The sequence below is a fragment of the Sylvia atricapilla genome, chromosome 25, assembly GCF_009819655.1.
Source record: "Sylvia atricapilla isolate bSylAtr1 chromosome 25, bSylAtr1.pri, whole genome shotgun sequence".
NCBI lineage: Eukaryota > Metazoa > Chordata > Aves > Passeriformes > Sylviidae > Sylvia > Sylvia atricapilla.
Window position 1 is genome coordinate 1925765 of NC_089164.1, and position 12012 is coordinate 1937776.

The 12012-nt window shown below is 59.5% G+C and overlaps 2 protein-coding genes across 6 annotated transcripts in view; both read right to left on the minus strand.

The window, feature by feature from the left end:
• The window catches only part of CNTN2 (contactin 2), a 141761-nt gene that overhangs the window by 32447 nt on the left and 97302 nt on the right, over positions 1-12012 (minus strand). The window lies entirely within an intron of this gene.
• The window catches only part of TMCC2 (transmembrane and coiled-coil domain family 2), a 29602-nt gene continuing 26531 nt past the window's right edge, over positions 8942-12012 (minus strand). For all 5 annotated transcript variants that reach the window (XM_066336002.1, XM_066336005.1, XM_066336004.1 and 2 more), the window contains 2 exons: positions 11593-11728; positions 8942-10269 (listed from right to left, as the gene is read on the minus strand). In XM_066336002.1, coding sequence (XP_066192099.1) covers positions 9958-10269; positions 11593-11728 — 448 coding nt within the window. In that variant the 3' untranslated portion in view covers positions 8942-9957. The remainder of the gene's footprint in view (positions 10270-11592; positions 11729-12012) is intronic.

Genomic DNA, 12012 nt, shown 5'->3' on the forward strand with positions numbered 1-12012 from the left:
GAGCCTCGGGCCCCTCCTCCCTCGCGCGGGGACAGGGGACAAGGGGACAGGGTGGCCGGGCTATGCCCGGAATGCCACCAGCCCTTGTCCCAGCACGGGGGGGGTGACAGAGCTCGGCCCCCCCGCTGAGCATTCCCCGCGTGCTTCCCGAGCCTTTGAGAAACTCGGGAATGCTGCAAGAGCCGCGCGGCTGAGCCTGGGCAAAGTCCTGGGCGCTGCCGGGAGGGGATCGGGTGGGATCCGTGGGATGGGATCTGTGGGATGGGATCCGTGGGATTGGGATCCGTGGGATGGGATCTATGGGATGGGATCTATGGGATGGGATCCGTGGGATGGGATCTATGGGATGGGATCTATGGGATGGGATCCGTGGGATGGGATCCATGGGATCCACGGGATGGGATGTAATGGGATGACCCAGGCACGGAGCAGAGTCCTATTTAGGACTGTTGGATGTCCCAGGATGCTGCCGCCCCGTTCCATCCAGGATTTGCAGGAATCACACCCCGTGGGCTGTTTCTGGCGCCGTGGCAGCTCTGGGTGGGCAGCGCCGCACCCGGGGCTTGGGGCTGCACCTGCCAAAGGTGTCAGGGTTGGGCATCCCCAAAGATTGTCACCGGAGCGTTGGGATTGGTGACCCGTCTGTCCCCGGAGCACAGGGAACGGCTGGGTCACACCTGAGCCCAAAATGTCCCCCCAGACCCCACGGGGGACCAGCCCAGCGCTGGTGGCCGCTCTGGGTGGCACCACGGGGTGTGAGGAACTGCCCACCCCACCCCGTGTCCCCTCTGGTGACAGCAGAGCTTGTCCCGGTGTCACTGTCACCTCAGCTCATCCCTGAGCTGTGGCATTTCCCGGAGTCCTCTCCTGCCTTATCCCATGGGAAGGGTGGGAAACGCGGTGACAGAGGCAGCCCGTGCCCGGGGACATCCCGGGGACATCCCGGGGACATCCCGGTGTCGCTGGGAGCGATGAAGTGACCGTCCCCTCATCCCTGAGCTCCCGGAATTCCCCCGCCAGCCCTTGGAAACGCTCCTTTCATCCCAGCCTCGCTTTCCGCTGCCTCCGAGGCGCCCCCCTCTCAGCCCCCCACCCCATTATTGGCGGCTCTTTTATCCACCCAGCCCTTTCATCCCCAGCCTCGGCAATCCCCGCAGCCCCGCGGGGGTTTGGGGCGGCTGGAAATGACCTCAGCCGCCTTTCCCTGAGAAAATGACATTATTTTTTTGAGGGGGTGACTTCAGCCCCAAGTGCTGCGGGTGTTGCCCAGCAGAGTGTGGGAGCGGGGAACAGGGAGAAGGAAACACCCGGAGATGAATTCTCCTGGAGGGTGAGGGAGAGTTTGGGTTGTCCTGTGGGTTTTCATCCACTATCCCAAGGGATTATCCAGCCTGGGCCCTTCTCCTGCTGGTCCTGGGGGAATTTGGTGCTTCCCAGAGCTGCATCCCGAGGTTTGGGACAGCAGCCATGGCCAAAGGACAGGTGTAGGGACATCCAGCTGTGGGAATTGGGCATTCCCGAAGACTTTTAATGGGAATGCTGAGGTGGGTGGTGCCTCTCTGGGTCACCCCGGGCTCGGATCCCCCCTCACCCGGGGGCTGCTTTGGGATCCACATCCCCCTCCTCGAGCAGTGGCAGCGCCCTGAGGAAGGGGGGAAAAGGGAATTTTGGGGTCGGGGTCCCTTCAGAAAGGGAAGAAAAAAGGGAGTTTTGCGGTCGGAGTGACCTGAGAAAGGGGGGAAAAGGGAATTTTGGGATCAAAGTGCCCCAAGAAAGGAGGGAAAAGGGAATTTTGGGGTTGGAGTGCCCTGAGAAAGGGGAAAAGAGGGAATTTGGAGGTCGGAGTGCCCTGAGAAAAGGGGAAAGGGGGGATTTTGGGATCAAAGTGCCCTGAGAAAGGGGAGAAAAGGGAATTTGGGGGTCGGAGCAGTCATGAGCAGAACCAGCGGCTCCAGCGCCGCTCCCAGCAGTTTCCCGGCAGAGCCGAGCTCTGGGCGCTCCCCTGGCCCCGGGGGCCCTGAGTCACCCCCGGCTCCTGCCCGGGCTTGTGCCGGGAATCCCGGATCCACCGAGCCCTTCTCTGGGATTGGGAGGAGCGGGAGTGACCCCAGGGACAGTCTATGACCCCAGGGACAGCCCGTGACCCCAGGGACAGTCTGTGACCCCAGGGACAGCCCGTGACCCCAGGGACAGTCTGTGACCCCTGGAGTTGGGAATGCAGCCGTGGGGATGGGGCTGGATCCCGCTGGACCTTCCAGAACCTCCGGGAAGGGGATGGATGAAGGACCACGAGCAGCTCTAATTAACTACAGGCTCTTAATGAACCCCAGAAGAGCTCAGGGATGTCCCCGGAGCTCTGGAATTTGGGTGTCACCTCCCCTCTGGCCTCGGCCGAGCTCTCCCTTTGGAACCTTGGGATTGTTCCTTCCTGTCGGCATCTCCCGCTGTCGGTTTTCCCTTCCCCGGGTTTTGTGTCGGGGCCGTTCTTTGTGTTGTCTGACACACGGTGGGCGCAGAGCCAGGGATATTTCTGAGACATTTTGTCAGAACTTTGAGTGCCGGAACAATTAACACAACAAAGCCGAGGTGTTCCTTTGCCTCGGATTCTTTCAAAGTGTTCTCTTTTTTTCTACTTTTTTTGTAGTTTTCTTTTTTGTAATTTTTTTTAAGGTGCCTCCATAATCACCTGTTTGATTGCTGGATTTCTTTGAAGATCTGAAGGAGAGAAATCCCCACATGAAAGTCCTCCTGTCTTCAATGGCAGCCTGGAGAGGCCCCAAACAAAAAAAAAAGGGGGGGAGAAAGCGGCGCCTGGAAGTTTTGATCCCGTTTTTCTGGAGCACAAGGAATGGCTGGGTCACACCTGGGCTAAAAATGCAACCCCAGACCCCATCAGGGATCTCCTGGATGAGCACTGAAGCTCCTGTGGCCTCCTGGAGCTGTGGTGATGTTTTTTGGGCTGCTGGGTCTCTGCTGGAAGATCCCTCCAGGCAGGACAGCTCTGCCCATCCCGTGGGAGAAACTCTGGGATGTGCAGCGGGATGGGACAGAGGGGATCCCAAATTTGTGTCTGTGGGACCATCAGGACATCTCCTGTCCTTCCCACCCCACTGTGCCTGCCACGAGCTGATGGGAGCCACAAACCACAAAATCCTGGAATTCCCTGAGCTGGAAGGATCCACAAGGATCATGGAGCTCCGCTCCTGCCCACAGCCCCTCACCCCGACTCCAGGGCCGCTCCTGGGACACTCCTGGGTTGCAAAAGCCACCAGCTGTCCTCCCTCAGGCACCGTCTGGAGCAGCCCTGACGGTGACTCAGGTGGCCCTGTGTGTCCCCTCGGGTTGTGACACCTCCTGTCCCTGTCACCGCCGTGTCACCGCCGTGTCACCGCCGTGTCACCTCCACGGCATCTCCGCACATGGAGAGACCCCAACACCGCTGGGGCTGGGCACGGGGCTGCTGCCAGCAGAAGGTTCCAGAAGGTTCCAGAAGGTTCCAGAAGGCTCTGCCTGCAGCCCTTTGGCCTCGTGGTGGAGGCTCTGTGCCCGTGGCAGGGCTCATGCCGTGTCTCTCACGGGAAGGGAGCTGCAGGCCGCGGCGACTTTCCCAGCGGATCCCGCAGCCTGGGAATGCAAAGCAGCAGCCAGACAGGTTTTGGGGAAGGGCCGGGCCTGGCCGATCCCGAATTGGGGATCTGGTGCCCGGCCAAACCCTCCTGGGAGTCCCGACCATCCAGAGAGGCAGCGTTTTGTATCCCCCAGCCCCTGAGCGAGCCAGGACTCGGTTTGTGCCGCTGGAAAAGGGGGATCACTGATCCTCGGCTCCCCGAGGGGCTGCTCCACACTCTGGGGCTCTCCTGAGCTGCCACATCGCTGCCGTGCTCGGATCCCGCTGGGAATTCCCTGCAGCAGGGCTGAGAACCGGGCTGGGCTCTTGCCTCACCTGATTCTATTTTATTCTTTATTTTTTCTATTCTTATTCTTTTTGCAAGCCGGGGGAAGCGGTTCAGCCGGCTCCGGCGGGGAGGAGCAGCGGGCTGGCAGCCTGGCACGGCGACAGCATCTGGGTGTGCCACCTCCTTCCCCGCCGAGCCGGTGGCGGCCCAGCCAGCGCGGCCGGTCGGTCGCGTCCCCGGGGGAGCCCCGGGAACCTCCCGTGCCTGCTTTGCACGCGTGGGAAGCGCTTGAGAAGGGAAAAGGCAGTGATTCCCATGGAACAGCCGTCCCAGCGGGCATTCCCGGCCTTCGGGGAGGGTTGGGATGTGCGGGGCAGGGTGCTGAGGTGGGCACCTTTGGGGGGGACAGATGCGACAGCCACAGGAGGCAGGGAAGGGCTGGAGCCGGGTCAGGATGGGATGGGTTGGATTTTAGGGAATGGTTCTTTCCCGCTGAGGTGACACTGGGAAAGGCTCCCCAAGGAATGGTCACTGTCCCAAAGCTCCCAGAGCTCCAGGAATGTTTGGAAAACCCACTCAGGGATGGGATTTTGGGATTGTTCCGTGCAGCTCCAGAAGCTGGATCAATGATCCTGGTGGGTTCCTCCAGCTCAGAATATTCCAGGATCTCTCTCTTTTCTATCTCGGCGTCTTCAATGCCAGAACCTTAATTCTGACATTCCCGCGGAGAAACGGGAAGTTTGGATATTCCAGCCCCTCTCAGGGCTGCGTGGGGTGGGATTTTGGCACCACGAGTCCCGCCAGCCCTCGGGGAGCCCCGCGATCAATGATTTCTCTAATCTTATCTCCCCGTCTCTCCGCCGCTTTCCCTTGTGCGCCCTCCCCTCGCTGCCTCCACGTCCCCTCCAGCCCCGGCTTTGATCCCGGGAAGCAGCAATTGATCCTCCTTATCTTTATTGTGGGAGAGACATTCCCGGCACTGCCCTTAATTAAATTCCTCTTCATTTGCCTCCACGAGCCTCCCCCCTCCTCCCCTCCGCAGCCTCAGAGGAGGATTTATTATTAAAAGCGTGATTAAATGATTGGAGTGGCCACGAGGGTGACACGGCCGGGGCTCTGCTGAGGGACAGCCCGGGGCTGCCGGGGTCACCTGTGGTGGTGGCACTGGTCACAGTGGCCATGGTGACACTGTCACTGGTCACAGTGGCCATGGTCATGGTGGCACAGGCACCTACCATGGTGGCACAGGCACAATTTGTGGTGGCAGTGGCACTGGTCATGGTGGCATGAGCACTGGTCATGGTGGCCCTGGCACAATTCATGGTGGCCCTGGCATTGGTCACAGTGACATGGGGATGGCCCACAGAGCCACAGGCACTGGCTATGGTGGCACTAGCATTGGTCACAGTGGGGGATGGCCCACAGTGGCATTGTCACCTGCCATGGTGGCACAGCCACAATTCATGGTGGCACAGGCACTGGTCACAGTGACATGGGCCCACAGTGCCACAGGCACTGGCTGTGGTGGCATTAGCACAACTCATGGTGGCCCTGGCATTGGTCACTGTGACATGAGGATGGCACAGGCACTGGTGACAGTGACATGGGGATGGTTCACAGTGTCCCAGCCACTGGCTATGGTGGCACAGGCACTGGTCACAGTGGGGGATGGCCCACAGTGGCACTGGCACTGGCCATGGTGGCACAGGCACAATTCATGGTGGCACAGGCACTGGTGACAGTGACACGGGGATGGTTCACAGTGGCCCAGGCACTGGCTGTGGTGGCACAGGCACTGGTCACAGTAGGAGATGGCCCACAGTGGCACTGTCACCTGCCACGGTGGCCCTGTCACCTGCCACGGTGGCCCTGGAGGCACCAGGTGAGTCCCCGTGCCCTGGGGCTGCCCACCAGCCGTGGCTGCGGCCCCTTTGAGCTTTTCCGCCCGGAAATTTCTCCCGCAGACACGGTGACCCGCGGGGCAGGGAGCATTTTTCATGTGGAACGGCCGAAATTCCCCCGGAGACAGCGCAGGAATGCGAGGCATGTTATCCTTGGTACCAGCCCTCGCTTTTTACCGCCTAAGCTCGGCCACGCCGCCGGGGGAGGGGACAGCGGGGACCCGCCGTGTCCCCATTGATGGCTGCCAACATTCCCCCTCCCCAAGCCCTTCATCCTCCTCCTCCTCCTCCTTGGGAAAACTCCTCAGAGCTGTGCCTGGCTCGGCTCTCTGAGCCTGGGGGATGCAGCTCAGCCCCTCTGGGTCCCTCCTGCTCCTGGGCACGCAGGGACATCCCCGGGGATATTTTGGGGATATTTTGGGGGTCCCCCCAGCAGAGCAGAGGGGCAGCTCGGACATCATTTTATCGTGGCTTATCGCGATGGCATTGGCGCTGGCCACGGTGGCACTGGCACCTGCTGTGGTGGCACTGGTCACAGTGATATGGGAAGGGGTCACTGTAGCCCAAGCCCTGCCTGTGGTGGCACTGGCACAAATCGTGGTGGCACTGGCACAGGTCCTGGTGGCACTGGCACAGGTCCTGGTGGCACTGGCACTTGCCATAGGGGCATTTTCTGGAAAAGCAGGAGCACGACGCCGGGAGATAAATCACTGCTTGGCTTTGTCTGTGACAGCAGCGATCACCCTTTTATAATTTATAATCACCCAATTTATAATTGTGACTTCAGCCAGGCTGCAGTGACAAGGGGACAGCGCCAGCCCCACCCTGCAGGACCTGGCCACCCCTTGGGGTGCGACAAACCAGCCCCAAAGAGGTGACAGAGCGACATCCTGCTGTGCCACCCCGGGTGTCCCCACAAGCCTCCAGCCTGTCCCTGGATGTCCCCAGCGAGCTCTGTCCCCTCCGAGTGCCCCAATCTCTGCCTGTGTCGCACCGAGAGCTGCCCGAAGCGCGGCCCCACGAGGGTCCCCGTGCCCGGTGCCACCAGCCCGGCGTGTCATTGCGCGTCCCTCCCGCTTATCCCGGAGCGCAGCTGCGGCTCTTACATAAAACGCAATTAGCGGCGGCCAGGGAGGCCTGAATGGAATTAAGGAATTCCTGCCGCGTTGACGTCAAAGCTTCACCTCTCCCGCACAAAGGGAGCCCTTGTGAGCCCCTCTGACCCCGCCGGGACCAGGCGAGTCCTCAGGGAGCCCCGCGCCGCGCATGCCATGCGGGAATTGTCGCCTGTGTCACCTCCCCTGGTGGCTCGCTGCTCCCCCTGGCTGGCCGCGGTGACAGTGGCCCCCTGTGCCAGGGGTTGGCCCATGAGAGGGGACTCGGGCCGTGCCCGGCCTGGGGAGGTGCTGGAAGGGCAGCTGGGGGGTCACTGGAGGGGACAGCGGGGACGCGGGGACAGGCAGGGCCAGCACGAGCAGGAGATGCCGAAATTCCCGCAGGGACGGGAAAATCAGCTGCGGTGGCTGCCCCAGCGCTGGGGCCTCCTCCGGCTGCTGCCAACGAGGTCACAGGGACCGGGCAGTGCCAGGCCACGCTCTGAATGTCCCCAAGTGTCACAGGCGGGGACGGGGGGGTGCTGGCAGGGCCCACACGTGTGGGGCTCCTGCCCCAAAACCTCCTCCACTGCCCCTGTGTGACAGCACGAGGGGCACGAACAGTGTCAGCCAAAGAGGCTCCGTTCAGATGGGATATCCGGAGGGCGTTTTTTAAAGGCCCTCTGATTTCCCAGAGAAGCCCTGGCTGCCCCAGGGGACTGTTCCAAGCCAGGTCGTGGCGCTTGGAGCAGCCTGCGACAGCGGGAGGTGTCCCTGCCCATGGCAGGGGGTGGCACTGGGTGGGCTTTGAGCTCCCTCCCGACCCAAACCATCCTGTGGCGTCACTATTGCTGATGCTGCGCTGCGGGCAGGAAGGGGTTAAGGCGGTAATTGGGGTGTGTGACCCCACCCTGGGCCCGTCCCCTGCCCCCTGTCCCCTGCCCCTGCCCCCTGTCCCCTGTCCCCTGCCCGGCCGTACGGGAACGCTCCGGAGCGGCTCCGGGATCTGCGGCGGGGACCGGGGGCCCCCCTGCGGCCGCGGCGCCGCGTTCCCTTCCCGGAGCAATCCCTTCTTCCCGGAGCAATCCCTTCTTCCCGGAGAATCTCCTTCCCGGAGCAATCCTTTCTTCCCGGAGCATCCCCTTCTTCCCGGAGAATTCCCCTCCTTCCCGGAGCAATCCCTTCTTCCCGGAGCATCCCCTTCCCCCAGAATCCCCTTCCCGGAGCATCCATCCCCTTCTTCCCGGAGCATCCCCTTCTTCCCGGAGCATCCCCTTCTTCCCGGAGCAATCCTTTCTTCCCGGAGCATCCCCTTCATCCCGGAGCATCCCCTTCTTCCCGGAGCACCCCTTCCCTCAGAATTCCCCTCCCCGCCCTCCTTTTCCCGGCACAATTCCCTTCCCGCAGCCCCCGCGCAGCCGGACGCCGGTAGCCACCAGGACCGAGGAGTTTTCCCCGTCTCCTGGCTCCCTCCGGCGTGGGGCGGGCAGGGCCGGGGCAGCTGCACCCGCCGGGATCCCGGTCTGTGCTCGGGCAGGGGATGGAGCCGAGTTTTGGGAAGTTTGGAATTGAATTAGTCACGGTTTGGTTCCTTTTGTGGTTTCAGGGCTGAGCCGGGGCAGGATGCGCCTGGCTGGGAAGAGGCAGAGGAGGGAGGACAGAGTCCTCTGGGCAAACCCCTCTTTGCTCAGGGGACAATTTCCCGGCCCTGGGTGTCACCTGCAGCTCCAGGGAACCTCCACAAAGCTCTGTCCATCCCTGTGCATCCCACCTGGGCACGGCCCCGCTCCTGCCCTGGGGCTCTGCTGAGCCTCACCTTTGATATCAAACCTTTATCATCAGGAGGGGACCCCGATGTGAGGTCACAGCAGGGCTTGGCTTGGCCCTGGGAGCATGGAGGGGGTGACAGAGGGACCCTGACCCTCCCAAAATGCCCTGTGCCAGCCCTGGGCATCACCACTGAAAACGTTTAGGGCCAAACTCTCACCTGAGGCCAGGTGGTTCAAGGTTTCAGAGCGAGTGGAGCAGCTGCACCAGAGGAGGCCCTGACTGTGCAGGTATTTTATATATATATTTATATATATATGTGTGTGTGTATATAGATATATTACATAAATATATAGGTATGAAATAATTTAAGAACCATCCTAGACAGCATGCTGTGCTCTGGGGCTGGGGGGGGACAGCTGCTGCCCTTCCTCCTCCTCCTCCTCCTCCTCCTCCTCCTCCCCCTGCCCCACCAGCTTTTGATTCACAAATGGAAACCAGAGTCTGGAATTAAATTAAAAACCGCACACACTCACACGCACACACACACACACACACGACACGGGGGCAGAGGCTGGACAGCTCCAGGTGTCCCTCAAGGGATCAGCTAAAGCCAGAGACCTGGGGAAGTCAGGAGACGGAAGCAGCACAGGGGATGCTGCTGACTCCCCCTGGGTGTGCCCAGCCCCTGTGTGGGGACACTGGGGAGGTGTCACAGCCCTGCTGTGTCCTGGCCGGGTGGTGGCAGAGCCTGGTGGGACGTGTGTGTCCTGCTGTGGTTGTCTTGGCCCTGCTTTCTCTTGTCTCCACCTGCTTGGCTTTTTCTCCATCCCAGGATCTTTTCGAGGTCGAAAGGGAAAATTCTGCCCCAATGACGCCCCCTCCCCTCTCCTCTCCTCTCTTCTCCCTGCATGAAGTTCTCCCAGAGCCAGGTTTGGTCCAGCTCAATCCTTCCCACCACCTGAAGACCCCTGGAGAAGATCTCCTTCCCGGTAGGGACTTCAAGATGACCTTTAAAAAAAAAACCACCTGAAAACCCCTTAAAAAAAAAAAACAAAAACCCAAAAAAACCCCACCAAAACCAGAAATCACCAGTGCTTTCCAAAACTCCTCCTCACTCCCCATCCCACCCTTCCCAAACATCCCAGAGGGCCAACGGATCCCAGATCCAAGTGATTTCCGTGGAGGGCCGGGAAAGCAGCCGAAAACCGAGCGTGTCGGAGAAGGCTTCGGACCTTCATCCCCCTCTGTCCCTCTTCCTCATCGGGAAACATAAACCCCCCCCGGGGCTCTGCTGGATCAGCTGGGGAGAAGAACGTGCTCCAGGAAGTAGCTGATGGAGTCCCAGTGCTTCCAGAGGAAGAGGAGGAAGAGGACGAGCAGGGCGGTGCTGAGGATGCGCATGCGGGTCTTCATGAGCGGCGTGATGAAGTTGGCGATGGTGGAGACGAAGACGAGCAGCACGGCCATCAGGGCCAGGATGACGTTGATGAATTTGCCCAGCAGGGCCCGGGCGTTGGCGTTCTCCACCCCTTCCAGCTGCACCACCTGCTGCTGCTGCTGCTGAAGCTCCAGCTTGGTCACCCGCGTCAGGCACGACTCCACGGCCTCCTGCCAAAGAGGGGGGACAGGACAGAGGTGGCAGCGGGTCCACAGCTGTCCCCTGAAGGATTTGGGGACTCCCTCAGCGGTGTCGGGGTTTGCTGTTGGGGGGTTTTTATTCTATCTGGCTCAAAGGGGACTGTGGTGGCCTGCAGGTGGTTTGGGCACAAACCAAAGTTTTCTTGCCTCGTGAGTGTTTACGGTTTTTGTAGTAAAAAAGATTCTCAGGCGACTTCGTGTAAACTATGGATATGTTTAAAATTATCTGCTCTGTTTACATATTTCTCCTCTGAGAAGAGAAATACGATTGATGGTAATGTTCAGTAAAATGGTAATGGGAAAAGCAGCTCTTGTAATGGTGATGGTAATTTTAATGGTAAAGGCAGAAATGGTAAAGGTATAAATCAAAGAAAGAGCAACCTGTGTAACCAATCTTTTGCCTTCTGTACAAGTGTATCCAAATAGAGTCAAAAATATTAAAATAAAGCTTTCCTGCCTGACTTTCTGCTGCCTGCCTCGTCCTCTGTGTGTCTGATACAGCAACAGCACAGCTCAGTGCTGTGGTCACCCAGGTGGAGCAGAGCAGGGGATTTGCTGTGCACAGGGGAGTGACAGGACAAGGGGGAATGGAAGATTGTGAACCCCTTAGATGAGATCTTGGGATGAAATTCCTCCCTGTGAGGGTGGGGAGGCCCTGGGGTGGAATTCCCAGAGAATCCGTGGCTGGAGAAGCCTGGGATGGTGGCAAGTGTCCTTGCCCGTGACTGGGTGATTTTTAAAGTCCCTTTCCAACACACCCCACTCTGGGATTCCCTGGTTCTGGGGACACAGTTTAGTCACCTGCCTCTTGCTGTGACAGCAGCACAGGGAGAACCTGCAGCAGAATTCCTCAGACAGCCAGGACATGATTTCTGTTTGGAGTGAGGTTTGAGCTACCCCAGATTCAGGCCTGGGAAGGCTGTGGCGCAGTTAGAAATTATGTTAAGGTATGGGACAGTGATTTTTCTAGGTATTAATAGGTGTAGTTTGTGGTGTGAACACTTTAGCCACCTTAAAATTGAGATAAACAATGTCTGTTTGCATTTCTCCTGCACACCAATGAGAAAACACTGTAACTGTGAACTGTATTGGAGTGTCTATAACCTGCCCCTTCAGACAGAATAAAGGGAGAATGGACATTAACCATATTGGCTGGATGTGCGTTGCTCTGTCCAGCTTCCCACTGTTTTAAGGGGTTCTCTGCCTCGAGAACCTCACCTGGAGGGTGCTGGAGAAGGGGTCCCAGTGTCCCACCTTCCTGTCCCAGCCTGGGGTCCCTCCCCGCAGCCCTACCTGGATGTCCCGTGCCCTCTCGTAGGACTGGTAGGCCACCTTCTCCTCCATGCTGGCCAGCTCCTGCTTCAGGTTGGTCATCTCGTTCTGGTGCAGCTCCGTCAGGTCGTTCAGCTGCTCCTCCAGGCGCTCGTACCTGCGCAGGGCACTGGGCTGGGACATCTCCCCCAGACCCCACCCCAGGCACTGGGGACATCGCCCAGCCCCTGCCACCCTCCCCTGCTTCGGGGAAAAACATCTCCAGATCCTCCGTGGAGGCCTGGCACTCAGGAGGGCTGCAGCTCCCCCGTGGGCCTGGTATTTTTTTAAATCTAAAAAAAAGTTTTAGTTTGTTAGCAGCTGCTGACTTTTTTTTTCCCCCAAGGAAAAAATTTCTCAAGAAAGCTTCTTCTTAAAACAATCCTGGTAAACAACTATTTT